The 18,526-nt window shown below is 38.0% G+C and overlaps 1 protein-coding gene across 1 annotated transcript in view; it reads right to left on the reverse strand.

The window, feature by feature from the left end:
• SRPK1 (SRSF protein kinase 1) overlaps window positions 1-18,526 on the reverse strand; it is a 67,776-nt gene that overhangs the window by 2,666 nt on the left and 46,584 nt on the right. The window contains 7 exon segments of the mRNA XM_015102678.4: window positions 1,229-1,321; window positions 4,782-4,851; window positions 9,592-9,699; window positions 15,142-15,242; window positions 15,963-16,382; window positions 16,763-16,976; window positions 17,382-17,407. Coding sequence (XP_014958164.3) covers window positions 1,229-1,321; window positions 4,782-4,851; window positions 9,592-9,699; window positions 15,142-15,242; window positions 15,963-16,382; window positions 16,763-16,976; window positions 17,382-17,407 — 1,032 coding nt within the window.

The raw sequence follows: 18,526 nt of genomic DNA on the forward strand, positions 1-18,526 counted from the left end.
TTCCACGAGGCCTAAAAATTTAAAACAGTATTTTGATCCACCATTCTAGGATTTTTCGTCCTGAGCAAGCTGGGTAGGCCTGTCAGGATCTAGGTATTCACGAAACTGAAAATTAAAAGCCGATATACTCAGCATGGTCTCATGGTATTCAGAGGCAATTTATTACCACATACACAGTTTGCTTGTACTCTATTTTTGGCTCAATAATCTAGTAAATGTTGCTTCAAAATAAGGCAGTAATTAAAAAATAAAGAGCTAAAAACCACGTCCAACATGTATAAAAGCAACAAAACTAAAAAAACAAATTTTCAGATACAGCTGCATCACACTGTACCATTTTGGAACATCAATCTCCTTTTGCCTCCTCGAAACAAAATTTTTTTTTTAAAGGTAGTCAATTATCAGTGACTTGTTAAGGTTAATGCTGCTTTAAAATTTTTTTCTTATATAACACTTATTTGAAGTCTCTTCTGTGGGCAGTGAGTGCCTGATTACCTACTTGGTACATGCATGCCATTAACCTGACTTTGCACACAAGGAAGAACCCTCAGGAAGCACTTCACCATTTTCTTGCCCCAAATAGAAACATTAAGAAATGCTTGCTCTCAAGTGCTGACAAAAAGAGATTTTTCTCAGCCCAAGTGCAGAGATTTTGAGGAAAAAGGGAACCATGACAAAAAAGGAAAAAAGGTTAGACAGTTTTCTAGCCCCTTGTAAGATCAGGTTTTCACATTTCAGTATTTGAAATGCATAAAAAATACATATTTAAATATGCCAACATAATATTATCCAGTAAAAAACTTAAGGTGAATTTTATCTTTGTTTTCCTTACTAATAAATGATAATATAAACTTATGAAATTGAAAGTATAAAAGTTAATTAATTCTACTTGTCTTTTGATAGAATTGCCTCAGCAAAATCTGCCCATTTTTCAGAAGTGCTATAGTAGGAGTAATCAAAGAACTATGTGCCAGCTACTAATTAATTTAATATGAAGTAATCCCCATTTAGAAATCAGGAGACTGAGTTTGGGTCAAAGACCACATCAGTAGTACAGCAGTTGGAATCTGAACCCAGATGGTCTGGCTCCAGTCTCTGCTAAGTCACAGCTCCACATTCAAGGCAGAAGCATCCTTCTTCAGGTGTTGAGGACACCAGCAGTACTTACCTCTTCATTGTCAAACACTTTTGTCCCCTCAATGTCTGGGAACAAACACACTTCTTTTACCTTTTTTGGTGAAAAATTCCTTGGAATATTTTCCTGCCACAATGAGCTTGCGAGGCACCTTCCCCAGAAGTTCTATGATCAATGCAATGTGATCTGTATGTTTCAAACATTTCAAGAGGGGGGAAAAAGACATACATAATAGGAATAACGAATGTAGTTCTAAACACCGGCAGAAAGAGTAGCATGCACACCTCTTTGTAAAGCATTTCAGCTTGCTTTCTGTCCTAAATGAGAAGAGGACTCTATCCATCTAATGGAGAATCCAGAAAACCATTACAAATCAGATAACCACTCCAGTGGGACTTGAGTGGTAACTAAAAACCATCTTGGTGTGAATGCTCTGCTTCCTGAAGCTGCATCCCTGGGACCTAGACGAAAACTCATGTTAACAATACTACCTCTGCGATTGAAGAAGTCCTGTGAATATTTCCCACTGAGGGCAAAGCGTCTTGGAATTCTGCCTATCAGCTCTATAATGTGCGCAATGTGGTCTAAAACAGAAGGGTAAGAAGAACAGGATCAAGGACAAGCTGTAACAGAGGTTTTTCTATGAATAGCTTTTTCAAGAACTAGCTACTTAAAAGTAACTACAAATAAAACCCAGGACACTCAAGGGAAGACTGGGAAGGCCAAGAATTGTTTCAGGTGATTGACCACCTACAGCTGGCAAGTCCCATTCTAAAGTTTGGAGGCTTATCTATTTTATTTCTATTCTGTCTATATGTCTAGGTTCAGGTGGGTTTTACAAGTAAGGTAAAAAGTATGCCAATATGCTTCAGACATTCTAGGATAGATACTGATAACAGATATTTATAACAGTGTTCAATAGGGCTCTGCGGGAAATAATATCACTTTATTTAAGAATGTTCACGACAAAGCACTCACATATGATTAAGTTTTCACAATCACCTTGTAGAACAGGCCAAAAATTAATACCCCATTTTAAAGGGGAGAAACTAAAACCTCAAGGAGAATGGACTACTTGGGCTATACAGCTAATAAGAGCTAGAGCTCAGATAAAAGCCCCTATCACATCATGTCTTGTCCAGAGGGTTTTTTTGTAATAAATCATATTTTTAAAGAAAAAATTAGCAACAACATTTAAAGCACAGCTATTATACCTGACTACATTTGGCTCTAAAGTGTTTAAGTCACGCAGTGCCTTATAACTGTCACAGCAGGACTATGGCCTGTGAGTGCTGCTAGGGAGACGTGCAGTCTGTTGCCAGGAGGTAAGCTTGGACTAACCAGCGCCCACACCTACAGACAGCCCTACTAGCTTTCCCTGCAGGTGCCAGAAGGAAACATATGAAGAGATTTAAAAGGCGATGGCTCCTAGCCACAGAACAGTTTTAAAAATGACTTAAATTCTGCAGTTATAGAATCAAGGTCAAAAGGAGTCACTGAAAACTTCTAATAATGTATCTCAGAGGGGAATAATATGCTAGGGACATTCACATACCTGGGAATTTGGAAAGGTTTCAGGTGCTTCCTATTTTTCATGTAAAGGACTCACTGGTGTCATTTAAATGCAGTTTATATTATATTTAAAAGTTTATATTCATGAACTCACTATAACCTTTGGATGGTCTGACTGAATTTATGATCTGGTAACAAGTATTTCACTGACATGAAATTTTTGCCAATTTTAGGCAGGATCTGCAAATAAGTATCTTTGTATAAATTAATTATAAATGTGACTATAATTTGTCTTACTGTAAACTTCCAAGTAAAATACTGGTTCTTTTAGTATTTTTCTTAGAGAAGAATTATTTTTCCCTTGAAATCATAACATTACTTTTAGTTGCAGCAACCTACCTCTCGTTTATCAATTAATAATAGGATTAATATACCTGACAGGCAAAATTATTGAGTATTATTCTAAGGTTCAGGGCTGTGGCATGTCACTAATAGCAGAAGACACGCTACTTAGGCCCCAGTCCTACCATGACTCCTAACTCTATGCCTATACTAGCGAGGGGTAAGCGTTTACTTTTTCTGCTCCTATAGGTCAAATAGTAGTTAGTACTCTGAGGTTTTATCTCAGGACTATTAGTATTGACTGGAACAGAAGGGACTTCTAAAAGTTATGATCTAAATATCTAGGGTAACTGGTTCTCTTGTGTCTCTTGAAACTTTCATTTACATTTCACTTTTCAGGTTTGATAGCATAATACCCCATACAATATAATTCTAGCCACTATATGAGTTTTGTACCACAGACTATTTATAGGGAATCTAGGGAAATAAAGAAAAAAAAATTAATTACCCTTACAAAACAGATAAAGCAGGGCTTTCTTTTTTTGCTGTGCTGTGCAGCGCAACATGTGGGATCTTAATACCTTGACCAGGGATTGACCCTGGGCCCCCTGCATTGGGAGCACGAAATCTTAACCACTGGACTACCAGGGAAGTCCCTAGTAGGGCATTTCTAAAACAGTGTTAAGTCTATGCCCCCAAACTTAGAATCCAGAAAAGAAGCAAGCAGGTAATAGGGAAAATCAAGTGGGTACAGAGGTAGTAATTATAGTATATTCTTAAAAGGGGCTTATGTACTGAAATTATGTCCAAATTTTACCCATTAAAATAGGTGTATGGCTATGGAGATTAGTTAGCAGAGCATTTTCCAAACAGTACTTATTAGGAGGTTCTACTAACACTGCCTATTGACATTCCAGTTTGAGAAAATAGCACTGTCAGTTCCATACAGCACAGAACCTGTTTTCTTAAAGAATTGAGGAAAGCACAGAAAGTAAAAGACCTATTTTCCACCCTGGGTGGGTCCAGCAGCAGTACTCTCTCAAAGCAATCCCCACTGATTCTGAAAACAAAAGTGCCAAAATCATGTAATAAAGAAGGTAAAACATTCCTTTAATAAAGTTCTTAAATTCATGCTATCATCTAGTTACTTGAATGCCACCATGATTAAAAATGTAATCACACATTCAGTTGTCTGGTTTCACAGCCTCTCAGAGCAACTGACAGCTTGGGCTTTTCCTACTGGTATTGTAAAATATAAACCTGTAGTATTTTCTTTTAAAATGGAATTCTAAATGTTAGTATCCTTTAAAAAGAAAAAATATATAGCTTTCATTTTCAGAAAGGAAAAAAAAAAAGAACACTAAATGCGGTATAATTTATATAGACAAAGAGGATATATTCTCTGCATTCAAGGAGTGTATGTATGTTGACACTGACTTCCAGATAAAGTTGGAAGCATAACTAGGCAACAAATTGTTGAACAGGTAGATCCAAACTGGGTTAGGAACGAGTTGCTGGTTTACTAATATACAGGAAGACAACTAGATGCTTTAGAAGAAATCTGGCAAATACAAGTTTCAGTTCAACCAACTGTAACTGTGCCCTTTTCTCTAATCTTTACATAGAATTCTTTAATATCTATCATAAAATATATACTATATCTAATACTTAATATAAAATATATTTCTTTTCTGGGATTTATATATACTTGGCACACTAAGAAGACTAAGGCTCTTTAGTACTAACAGATGACAGCCACCATGCACAGACAACCTCAGGTGAGAGGACCTACCTTCATCTCGAGTGTACTCCTCCCCCGAATGAGGTTCAAATAAATAGTCGCCTGTGGCCAGTTCAAAGGCCTAAGAAAAAGACGAAAAGCTTATGAAAGCATTTTAAAAAAAAAGACCTCTGGGGAAGTTTACTGCTATTTGGCTCAATTTTAATAATTTTTTTTCTTGGAAAAACCTGCAAATGATCATTTAAAACATTGTCTAAAATTATTCGTAAAGAGCTTTCCTTTCACACCTGCACCTTAATAAAATGGAGCAGGAAAACTGCAAAAGCTCAGTTAACATCAACATGTGGATTATTCCAAGCTCCCTGCGTCCCAATCTCTTAACCATTAACTCAACTTTCTGACGTTTCTCTTTTTGCTCAGAGAGGGACATATCTAAGGTGATTCTAAGTTATTAAATTATTCATGAGGTGAGTATTTTTAATAAATTCACACAGCTAGAAATTAAGATTTTGTATCTAAAATCAAAACCAAAAAAATTCAGAAATTTTTCTACTTAGGATTTAGAGTTTGGTAGAAAGCACTTTTAAAGTAAGTTTTGCTTTGGAAAGCACTTGTTAAACTGTCCCAGATAGAGAGTTCCAACTCCTTGGTCTATAGAGAATCAGAAAAAGATGAAGTATAAATGGAGTCAGGAGCCACTAATACTGATCAGCAGGTATGCATTCACCAATCAGAAAAAGAGAGGTATGTCTCCTATAACAAGAAAACTTGTAAGCAGAGTTTAAGAGGGTCTGAAAAAGTGATTTCCTTAGGAGTGTCAGTATAGAGCACAGCATTTGAATGATGGGGCTGTATTAATTTTTCAATGATTAACAAGAGAGCAAGTAATTTAACAGCAGTTTTAAAAAGGACCTTATTGATATAAAAAGTACAGTTATCAGTCAAGCGCTAGTAACCACAGGTTAATTTTGACTGACTCAATGGTGCCAAGTATCCCAGACAATCTCAGGAATGTGGGGTGGATTTAGTTGGGGCACATTCTCAATTTAGACCCAGGTCTAGGGTCTTGGTGGTCTGCCATTGTCACAAAAGAGTCTTTCTCAAAAATGTATCACCTGGGCTATACTACTGCCCAGAACAAGACCACAAAACCAGAAGTTTCAGGATTGTCTCTAAAATGTCAGCAATGCTGTGTGGCTTCTTGCTCAGCACAGCTTGTTTTACATGCTAGCAGTTCGTTACTGAACTACACTGATAGAGCAAATACTTGTTACACCCTCAAAGCAGAACAGAAACAAACGGCTGCTTCTTCATCAAAATCTGTCAATCTCTCCTAAAACCAGTACTTTAATTTTTCCATCTCATGTTGGGACTCAGTGAAAATATTACAAGTTAAAAAAGAAGACGGTTTTCTAAAAATTAAAAATACTCTAGGCACTTTCCTGGAAGTCCAGTGGTTAAGTCTCCACTCTTCCAATGCAGGAGGCATAGGTTCAATTCCTGGTTGGGGAACTAAAGTTCCTTCCACATGCCATGTGGTATGGCAAAACAAAAACAGATAAAAAAAAACTAAATCTTTCCACCTAGATACTTAAAGTTCTCTAAAAGAACTTTATTTTTGGAACATAAGGTAGTTGCTTATTAGTTATAATTTTATAATTAACAGTACAAAAAACCCAACCCAAACCAAAAGATCACAACAGAACTAAAAACCCCTAGAAACTTGATTACAAAACACCTAGTTGAACATCTTTCCTTTACAGATGAGAAAACTGACCAGAAGGGAAAGGCCAAGCCCATCCCAGAATCCAGGGCTCTGGTGCCTCCACTCCTGTCCTCGTCTCACGCAGACCAAAGGGCCTATTCTGTGCCCGTCAGGGTCATGCTAACAGACACAGGCAAAACCAGTTACTAAATCCAGTGCGCTGGTACCTCCGGATAATGGAATATTATTCAGTGCGAAAAAGCAATGAACTATCAAGTCATGAAAAGACACGGAGGAACCATAAATGAGTATTACAAAGTGAAAAAAAAGCTAACGAATCATGTTGTATGATTTCAACTACATGACATTCTGGGAAAGATAAAACTATGGAGACAGTATCTATTCTTTATTCATTCTTAATGCTCTTCACAGAACATTCCCTTCTTATAACTGTTTCTAACTTTGTAGTACCAATCACTAAAGTGGTAGGCAATCTCACAACTTGCCTTTTTACTTCTCAGAAAGGGTCCCAATCTTTCCATCAATTAATTGCACTGGATGAAGGAGGATCCATGTCTCCAGGACACTTCTGATATTCCAAGATTTATTTTTATTCTCTGAGTATGGTGATATTTAAAGCAATATTTCTACGTCTATTAGCAAATGAGAGAAATTTGCGGTAATAAATGGGGCTCAAGTTTTCATGGTACCGTCTCAAGTCAGTTAAGTGCTTTCCCTTCCTTAGTCAACAAAATTCCTGTATGTGAGCTGGTCCAAAGAGGGGCCTAGGTTAACCAACCCCTCCTTTCATCTTTTTTGCCTTACTTCTTAAGCCTGACATTGTACCATTTTAATCAGCAAGCAGGACTTACTGCCCTCAACTAAACTATTAAAAACCATATTATAGTAAATCAAAGGCCACCTACAAACTAGCTATAATTTGTATGGGGGCATCTCTATCAGTTATTTCCTCTACCAAATCAAATCCCCCAATACAAAGCTTTAAAGTATGGCAAGAAAGAAGTTTTTTCCCCACTGTTTTTCATCTTGTGCACACAATACCAAACCATCTTCATTTCAGGTAGCCCCCCTGCTTAAAAGACCACTGATGTGTCAAAACAAAATAGCAGCTGAAATTATAGTTTAATATGTCTCTGGTTTAGTTCAGTCATTTGATGGCCCACAAATATTAATTAAGTATTACTGTATACTAATGAATTTGTTTGATCTTGTTCTTGTTTCCTGGGAGGGTGCCTCTAAACTCTTGGGATTTCCAAGTCATAAAAGTGGCTCTTATTCATGGTGGGCCCCTTAGGACCACACTTCAGTTTATACTAATGAGGTGACTCATAGTGGGCCCCTAGACACAGTTTCAAGAGGGGGGATGGACATGCCCCCAGGGTGGGTAAGACCAACTGTACAATCAGAAGGTTGAGGTGTTGAACTGAGTGTTGTCATAACTGACCTCCTAATCTCCCGGAAGGATAAGGAGGCTAGAGACTGTAATGAAATCTCAATGAAAACTCTGGGCACTCAAAGCTTGGGTGAACTTCCCTGGTTGGTGATACACACTGATTTGTCAGGAAAGTCAAGTACGCTAAGAACACAGAAGTTTCTTCATCTCTAGTACCCTCTCAGGCCTCAATATATGCATGTTTTCATTTGGGTGGTCCTGATTTATATCCTTTATATCAGAACTGTAATATTTTAGCACTTTCTTGAGTTCTGTGAATGATTCTAGCAAATTACTGAATCTGAAAGGATAGTGGAAATCCCCAATTCGTAGCCAGATGGTCAGGAGTGTAGGTGCCTGTGGACCCCAGAGCTTGCAGCTGGTGTCTGAAGTGAGAACAGTCTTGTGGAAAACTATGCCTTTAATCTGTGAAGTCTGTGATGACTCTGGGTAGTGAGCATTAGAAATGCACTGTAAGCACCCCCTCAAAAGGTCTCAGGCCCTGAACCAGACATTTAGCTATACATAATAACAGACATGGCTCCTGCCAGTACGGTACTTACAAGTAGGAGAGAAAAAAGTAAAACACACAACTACAAATCAAAGAGTACCTCCATTTCAGGAAACAATTTCGTATGTTCCAACATGAGGCTCGGAGAAGGCAATGGCACCCCACTCCAGTATTCTTGTCTGGAAAATCCCATGGACGGAGGAGCCTGGTAGGCTGCATGCAGTCCATGGGGTCGCGAAGAGTCAGACATGACTGAGCAACTTCACTTTCACTTTTCACTTTCATGCATTGAAGGAGGAAATGGCAACCCACTCCAGTGTTCTTGCCTGGAGAATCCCAGGGACGGCCGAGCCTGGTGGGCTGCTGTCTCTGGGGTCGCACAGAGTCGGACACGACTGAAGCGACTTAGCAGCAACATGAGGCTATTTGTGGGAAGTCATTTAATAGCAACTAAATCTGATCACTTGAGTAGTTGCTTGACAAGGAGAAAGCAGCAACTTAAGAATCCATGGATAACTGAGCTTCAGTCATCTTGTGAGGTGCAAAGATGTCTGAAGACTGCTGAATATATAGAACTGTATAAAAGTCATCAATTTTGAGGGTTTTTCCTATCTGATAATAGAGCTGAAAGGGAAAGGGGTACCTGTAACTTGCAAAAGCAATACCACTTCTGAGTAGTTGTTTTTAATGCCTACCCCCAGCCCCCATCTGTAATAAGAAACATTTGGTTACTTCACCTAATAGGAATTGGGCAGGAACCGAATGGAATGCCAGATGTTTATACCTAAGGTTTTGAATTCAGACATCTCCAGACATGGGATTTAGAGTGCCAGTTCAGTTCAGTTCAGTTGCTCAGTCGTGTCCGACTCTTTGCGACCCCATGAATCGCAGCACGCCAGGCCTCCCTGTCCATCACCAACTCCTGGAGTTTACTCAGACTCACGTCCATCGAGTCAGTGATCCCATCCAGCCATCCCATCCTCTGTCGTCCCCTTCTCCTCCTGCCCTCAATCCCTCCCAGCATCAAAGTCTTTTCCAATTAGTCAACTCTTTGCATGAGGTGGCCAAAGTACTGGAGTTTCAGCTTTAGCATCGTCAGAAAAACATTCCTTTCCTATTTTTAAAATTTGCTGGTCTACTGAAATTAGCAAATTACCATATAACAAGTTAAAGTCGACAGGAAAAACATTACCATGCACGCTGTGCTCCAAATGTCAGCAGGGGTATTATAGCCAGAGCCTATCAAAACTTCCAAGGAGCGATACTGCCTTGTTTGAATATCTTCGGTGAAATGTTTATGCTGAGTAAATGAAGGAAACAGTATTTTAAAATTCATTTATTCTAAGAAGTAACAAGTCATAATTGCTTAATGACGGAGATTAAGATAAATTCACCAAAGTTTTTCCTTAACGAAAGTTCTCATGTAGCTCATTTCTTAAGTATCATTTTTATGCTATTGGCTTTAAATAGCACTTTTCTTTACATGCCATCTGCTCCAAATTATTTCTGCAAACATGAGCCTGAACTTATATATAGATACACAGGTTAGGCAATAACAAATTGTTTTGTAAGAAATGGAAAACTATTATCCCAAACAAACGTTAAGTTGTTTGTTTGTCTAAAATAATTTGCATTTCAACATATAAATGTTACCAATTTAGGTTCCATTCAAACTTTTCCTTGCTGTGTTCTCATTATGAGAAAATAAAAGATGTAAGTTTCAAGTTTTAAGAACCTTACAAACACCACCCATAAAAAGACTTCTTGCCTTCAGTCTCCTTTTGCTACCTCACCACTCCAAAAATACAAAACATTTATTTTGGGGACCATGTTAACCATATGGAGATGCAAGCATCAAAACAACCAGTTTCTCTAAGACATGTATGGGCGAAAAGGGAAAACATCTAATAATAAAGAAAACAGCGATTTGTGAACAGCGGGTTTAGGCAGAGTAAGCTTCAAGCAGAAAACCATCACTGAGAGGAGCTCTAAAGGGAACAAGTTTGACCAAAAGTACTTCAGGTCGAGGGGACATCACAAAGGCATGGAAAGACATGTGCAAAAGCCAAACACAGCTAACTGCTAGGTTGAAGAGTTCAGATTTCACCTGGTGACAAAAGACCACTGCATGTTAGGAAACAGGAGAGCGTCCTGTAAGAATACTGACAGGACCTCTGAGAACACCATTCTGGTAATTTTCTTCTGGTTTATGGCCAGATTTAGGCTTAGTAATGAATATCTGAACAATGACTGTGAAAACAGGAGAGAGGAGTTAGAACCAAGGACATTCACAGGAAGAATAAGCACAATTTAAAAATTCAATGGTTAGAAGCGGGAGACAGGAAGAAGAGTCAAAAGGAACTCTGTGGTAGAGGCTGTCAACAAAAACGGGTGGAAAGACTTAGAGAGAGAAGTGGTTTCACAGGAAAACAATGGGTTCAGATACTGAGTTTGAAGTGGAAATGTGCTACAGGTGATACACTTAGAAAAATGGACATGCTGTTTTCAAGGGAGCTGTCTTTACGCATGGTGCCTTACTACTGCCTTACGAAGACTCTAAATGATAAATGAGACCAAGAATCATCAAAAGAAGTTGAACTGGAAACACACACATCCACTTATTCCTAAAACTCCACTTCCGTAGAGAATCCAGTGTTAAATTTTAAACGAATAAACTGACAGGGACTTCCCTGTAGGCTGTAGTTAAGACATGTGCTCCCAATGCAGGGGGCCTGGTCAGGGAACTAGATCCCACATGCTGCAACTAAGACTTGGCACATTCAATAAATGAATACATTTTAAAAAATAAAGAAAGAAAAAACTGACAAAGACAGAGAATGGCAAAGAAGTCACAGCAATACAATTTAGGAGCTGGAAAGCAGAGAGATCGTTGTTAAATGTCTTAATGGATCCAAGGAAGCTGAATAATAAGCCACTAGTGAAAGCTGAGAAGCACGGTGATAAATATCACAGTATTCCCCTCCCAAGGATAAGGATTTAGAGGTATCAGGTTATTTCTGGAAGTAGGTGGGTAAGTGGGATTGAACAAATGAACATTGCTTTAGAACACCTTTTAAAGAAACAGAGCTCAGAACACGGGCATGATGCAGTGTAACAGCCCTTCCCTGACCCGACACAGAGGTTTTGTCTGAAGCAGGTAGAACAGTTCCTGGAGGATGCTTGGGATGGTTGACGGGAGAGTACTATTCTGAATACAGGGCAATTAAGTGACTATATGTAATTGTATGCTGAACCCCCAGTTTTCTAGCTTACCTCAGTTTTCAAAACACTAGCAGTCAGGCATTTACTTTCTGGTTAAGAGATTTGAGGAAGACTTAAGTTTTCTGTGGGAAATATGACCAATCTAAGACCTTGACATCTGAGGATGAAATGAAACAGCTCAGACAGATCATTTTATAGTGAATAATTCAACAAGATCCACCAGGCACAAAGCTTCTAAACAGCTTTCTGGCACTCCATTCAAATAGTCAGTCAGTCTTTTGTTTAATGACCCTAAACAAAGAAGGCAAGGAAGATACCACATAAAGAAGAAAATGGAAAAATAATATCCTTTCAGAGATAATCATGGAACCAAGGAACTCTTAGAAAGTAACAATATAATAAAAGAAATAAAATATAAAGCTTAAAAGCACAAGCTGAGAAATCTCCTGGAAAAGGAAGTGTTAGAAAATAGAAGAGATATGTAAGAAAATTAGAGAACCTGAATAAAATCTAACATTTGAATAATGAGGTACCAGAGCTGGAAAAGAAGAGAATTAAAGAAAAAAAAAAAATCAAGAAACAAAACCAAAGAACCAGCGTTTCAACACTGACAGTGCACTCTGGGTTCTTAGCTAATGGATGAAAATAGATGTCACGAGGCACATGGCTGTTAAATGATCCCACAGACTTCCTCAGTGGAAAAGATTTCACACAAAGGTCCAAAAATCCGAATGACTCTAGTCTTTTAGCAGCAATGACAGGAAACTAGAAAAACATGAAGCAATGACAAACATTCTGAGGGAAAGTGATTTTCATCCTAGAATTTTACATGCAGTAAAACCAGAATAAAGACATTAGATGTGCAAGGATGCTCACTCCTTTAGGAAGCCACTAGAAGTTGTATATGTTTCAAACAAAAACCATGAAGGAGTACACCAAGAAAGAAGATCAGAGAGACACAAATGGATAGAGACAGAGAATTAACAATAATCTCGAGGAGGACTATGAAAGGAAATCTCAAATGGCAGTGAGGCAGCAGGCCCACAGGGCAGCCAAAGAGATGAACACAGACAACAAGTTCCAGGACAGAGCGCTTTAGGAAGAAAAAGTTGACCAACATCCAAGGTATCCATGTGTATTAAAGTGTATCTATTCAAAGCAATGGGTCAGAGTATGGGGTGGAATCAAATGATAAAAAGTTAAAAACAACAACAACAACAAACGACTAAATAAATGAAACAAGAGTGTTAGGCAAAAAGGGAAAAGGAATCATAACAATATATACTTAGTTCAGCTGAAGACAGCATTAGTCCTAATAATATAAACATGAAATTATTTAGCCCAAAGTCCTATTAAATTGACAAGATAGGGAATAGGTGTAATGGCAGATAAGTCCTATTGGAAAGGAAGAAATAGCTAAAACTGAAAAGAATTGGAAGCAATATACCTAAGTTATTTATTAACAATAACGAAGGTAAATACCATTACGTGGGGGAGTGAAAAACTGGCAAAGGAAGGGCATAGATTTTTGAACTAAAAATCTATGTAAGTGACCCTAAGCTATATATGTATGTGCCTAAGTGATGAGCAAAAATATAATATTTTAAACAACCAAGCTCTTTGAAAATAATATAAAATTCCATTACAGAATGCCAGATGCTGCTGTGCTTAAGAGACCAACAAGATGTGAGCTCAGACCAGGATCTGGCAGGACAGGCGCCTTGTCTAGTCACCGCCGTCCTAGTGCCCAGGTCAAGTCTGTGCCCACACGTTTGCCTAATGAGTGAACACATGAAAAGAAGGTAAAGTCATTTTAGCATAGAGACTCATTAAAAACAGAAATGTATGTGACAACTAAAGAAAAAAGACATTAATTCTATTGTAGAAAAATGACAGAAAAGACTGTACCCAAGTAAGACAGAGTATGCCAAATGCACAAGGCAGGCATGACGGAAGGTGTTCCAAACACAAAGGCAAAGGAGCTTGAAATGACGTGAGCAGAAAACTGACAAACATTTGAAGTTTATACCACGTGATTTTTGTTACAGAGTCAATGTTTTCCTCTATAATTGTTTTAAATACTTAATAAGCACCTCCTATGTACCAGGTACTATTCTAAGCACTATAGATACAGCAATGAATGAAAAAAAATCTCTGCTGTGACGGGACATACATGATAGCGAAAGGGATATTAAACAAATATACAGAATCAGATTGGGTTAAGTGCCGTGGAGAAAGAAAACTGAGGGGAGAGGGCGAGAGGAAAAAAAAGGAAATACGTGAGTGAATATAAAAGATGCATTCGTGTAAAGAGTAGTGGTTTATGTTAGGTGGATGTTCAGGCAAAGATCCCCCTGGTAAGATGCCATCTGAACAGGAACTAAGTATTTTGCTTGGTGCGGTGGTATGTGGGCCACAGTAAGGACTTTCTATTCATTCTAAAGGAAGCCACCACAAAGTTTTGAGAATATCTGACATGCATTTGAAAGGATCACTCTGATAGTTGTGTTGAGAACAGTCAGTAAGAGGCAAGGACAATGAAGAGAAGTGAGGAGGCACTGTAGTCACACAGGTAAAAATATGGTGGCCTGGTGAAATAATCCCAATTACCTAGAAAGCTTTTCCATATTCCTATCAATTAGTGCTAAGTACTTTTACTTCATGTTAAAATGTTACCACAATATTCCGGAATCAGTACTGAAACTGAGATCCTACTTGGTTATGAACCATTAGATATAGGATGTCATGTGGAACAGAGAATTTGAAATATAAAAATAAACAGGATCTATTAAAATGAATTTCACCTCAATAGTCTCCAGTATCCCTGTTTATAAAGCATATGGCTCTTTGAATAGTACTGTTTATGTGCAAATCTTTGTAGATTTTTTAAAAGATATTCATTAAAAATAACACAAAAGCACTACCTTGGTAAACAACAATATCAATAAGATACTATGTATCAAAACCCCCCTTTAAAAAAAAACACTCAACTTCTGACTTAGCAATTTCATGTCTAGGGCATGTTCTAGGTCAACTACAGAAGACTCATGAGCAAAGACTGTTCATCACAAAGAACTGTCAAGAATATGTGAAGGTTGTAGTATATTAGCAAGTATCACATAAAACTGAATTTGATATAAATCTATGGTTGACAAAAAGTGTCCAAACTATATTAAATCAATTAAAAGGTTACAATTAATAAGTTGGTTAGACGCTGATTTAAAAAACAGAAGGGAAAGTCTGAACGTGGGCATTTAGACTATGAAAGTCAAAGAGGATACAGATAAAACTGGCCAAGAGTGGCTATCACTGAATGTCAGTGACAGGTACCTGGTGTAGGGGCAAGAGGGGACTGTTCCAGCATACCATTCTCTCTACTCATGCAAAGGTTAAGAGAAAGTTAAAATGGTCACTGGCAATCTAGGTGGAGAACTGCAGATGTTTTCTTCTTTTCGCACGACAAAGTCCAAATTCTTATTTATCCCCAGTCCTTCAAAACACTGAGACAAGCTTAACTTACCACCCAACAGGCATTTCCAAGATCAGCAATCTTCACTTGGAGCTTTTCTGCATTTTTTGGCTCAAGGGGGTTAACAAGAAAATTTCCAGCAGTGGATTTTCCTATAGACAACAGTATCATCAATAAGACTGTTCAATGAACAGAGAAATATCCAAAGGTTAATAAAACTCTGAGGTAACACACCCAGGCCCCAAACTGGCCACCTATTAATACATTTTCTAAGACTGCAAACAAGTAAAAGCAACACCTCAAGTTTCCAGAAATAAAACCTCTGCCTTCAAAGCGACAAGTAGAAATGCTGGGTACTCACTATATGACCAATAAAGATCAAACTGAACTGCACATCTATACATTGAAGGTAACTCGGACACCTGCTGTAAAGCTGTATTTATGACAACAAAGGAATACTTTTATTTTAGAAACTCATGATTTTTTTCTATATGGTAATTAAAAAAAATTGTATAGTTGATTTACAATATATTAGTTTCAGTATACAACATAGCAACTCAGCATTTTTATAGATTATACTCCATTTAAAGTAACCACAAATAATGCTGTATTTCCCTGGATTGTAAAATATATCGCTTAGCCTGTCTATTTTATTATACATAGTAGCTTGTTCTTCTCAGTCCCCACCTCCATCTTTCCTTCCCCTTCTCTCTCTTCTCATTTGTATCTATACCTGTAAGTCAATTTCTGTTTTGCTAATTCATTTATTTTTTGGGTTCCACATAGAAGTGGTAACACACATTATTTGTCTGTGTCTGACATATCAGAAATTCATGACTATCTCATAGAGGGAAGGAGTAATGGGAAACTACCTTTGTTGTCTAGTGGTCCATTATGTTCTTGCTCTTGTTCATCTTCACAGGGTATCTCTGCCCGAATGCTTTCTTGAAGTTGGCTGATGTCCTGTTCACTGAATGACTGGTCTACATTTGATGAAGACTGGCACATCATGGTATCGGACACCTCAGAGGTTACAGGTGTACAAGAGTCTGTTTCTTGAGATGTGCTGCTGTCTCCATTTTGGGAACTTAGTAAACTAGGTTCCTGCTTCAAATTTTGGATATCACAGTCATTAGCATTACGTAGATCCTCTTTAAGCCTCAATGTTTCTTTATTACTGTTCTCAGTATAATTAATGATTTCAATTACGCCATTGCAATTAATTTCTGCTGCACCACCCTCTATACCACGTCCTGTAAGTGTCTGATCCTGGTGAATGGTACTTGACTCTTCTAAGGAACAAACAGACAAAAAGGATGTACATGTATGCATATGCATGAAAGAGAAAAAAAAATCTCTCCATAAGATTAAAACATTTTCCAGAACTTATACAGAGTGACATAAAAACATGACTGCATATCGAAAGCCTATTCATGGAAGGACAAAGATCTTCTAATTCTTACCCAACTGCTAAAAAAGGTCTATGTTGCATTTCCTGAGAAAAGTTAGAAATTACATCTGAATATTACCTCCCTAACATTTATGACAAGTTCTGTATTCTTACTGTGTAAGGACACCCCCAGAGATGCTGTGTACGCATGAAACCACTACATGATATAACAATGATAAATTAAAGTTTGCTATAAAGTAATTTGCGATGCTCTATTTATACCAAGTTTCTCTTGGGTCATTTTATTAGGTGGGTTCTCTTTCAAGGGTCTTTCAACAGGCCTCTCTGATTCTTCTTGCTGGTTTGGCCTTTTCTGCCCGGGGCCCGACTCTTTTTCCATTTCCTCAATCTCCTGCATTCGCTTCTCTAGTAATTCTGCCTGGCGCTTCTGCTTCTTCTTCAATTTCTTCTTCTTATTCTTTGACATTTTGTCAGCCTGGGCGGAGATTACAAACAGATAAAGCCTTCAGGTGGCTAATCCATTACCCCTAGTTGGAGATAACTATTAATTTTAATTACTTCCTGATTAAATTCCACTATTTCCCTAACACAACACTTAAGTTTTTCATTAACTAAAAAAATGCAGATACTCTTATAAAACCAAATTATAACAAAATACACAACAAATCTCGGTCCTCAGAACAGTCTGTGGGGCTGGTTAACTCTCATACACGCTCCAATTTATGGAGGCCTCACCAGTACAAACTTGCTGAAGACACATAGGAATTTACTGGAGAAAATTACAGAAGCACAGGAACATTTTTTCTTTGTTTTCCAAACTCTAAAACCCCTGCCCATTGCCCGTAGATCAGAATTAAATGTAGAAACACCTTATACTTACTGGTTTAGGTTGGGGTGCAGTACTGACTGAAAAGAAAAGAAAACTAAGTCAGAATCTTGGCATTCAGCAGGCAATATAAACTAAGACACCCTACCAGAGTGAAGTCTTTTTTGTATAGTTTGTTAAGCAACTGTTAGAAACAGCATTAAAAAAATAACATTTAAAGAACAATGCACAGAAAAGCTGACACATTTAAAATAAATTTAAATAAACTCCTCTCCAGATAGCATCAGTATATATATGCAAAGAACCAAGTTCCCCTTTCTGATTTACACTATTGTTTAGTTGCTGTCGTGTTTGACTCTTTTGTGACCCCATGGACTGCAGCCCACGAGGCATGGGATTTCCCAGGCAAGAATATTGGAGTGGGTTGCCATTTCCTTCTCCAGTGGATCTTCCCAACCCAGAGATTGAACCTGCCTCTCCTTCACTGGCAAGCGGATTCTTCACCACTGATCCACAGGGTAGCCCAATTCACACTATTAATGTTGCTAAAATCCCATTCCCATGTAGTGCTTAGAATGGAAAATGATAGCCAACAACCATCTCATCTCTTACCTAAGACTAGTTCCTCTTGGCACTTGTCAGTTTTAAAAGGAAAGTGGTATCAACAGTTACAGTAATTTATTACATAGTATGTTACAGATATTAGTTTAGTTTAGCTGGAAGGTAGACTCTTCAGTCTTCCTTAAAAAAATAATTTTTTTTAAATTGTGGTAAAATAAACTCATAAATTTGGAAAACTCAGCAGTGGCCACAGGATTGGAAAAGGTCAGTTTTCATTCCAATCCCAAAGAAAGGCAATGCCAAAGAATGCTCAAACTACTGCACAATTGCACTCATCTCATACACTAGTAAAGTAATGGTCAAAATTTTCCAAGCCAGGCTTCAGCAATACGTGAACCACAAACTTACAGATGTTCAAGCTGGTTTTAGAAAAGTCAGAGGAACCAGAGATCAAATTGCCAACATCCGCTGGATCATCGAAAAAGCAAGAGAGTTCCACAAACACATCCATTTCTGCTTTATTGACTATGCCAAAGCCTTTGACTGTGTGGATCACAATAAACTGTGGAAAATTCTGAAAGAGATGGGAATACCAGACCACCTAACCTGCCTCCTGAGAAACCTGTATGCAGGTCAGG

The sequence above is a fragment of the Ovis aries genome, chromosome 20 (genome assembly GCF_016772045.2).
Source record: "Ovis aries strain OAR_USU_Benz2616 breed Rambouillet chromosome 20, ARS-UI_Ramb_v3.0, whole genome shotgun sequence".
NCBI classification, from domain to species: domain Eukaryota; kingdom Metazoa; phylum Chordata; class Mammalia; order Artiodactyla; family Bovidae; genus Ovis; species Ovis aries.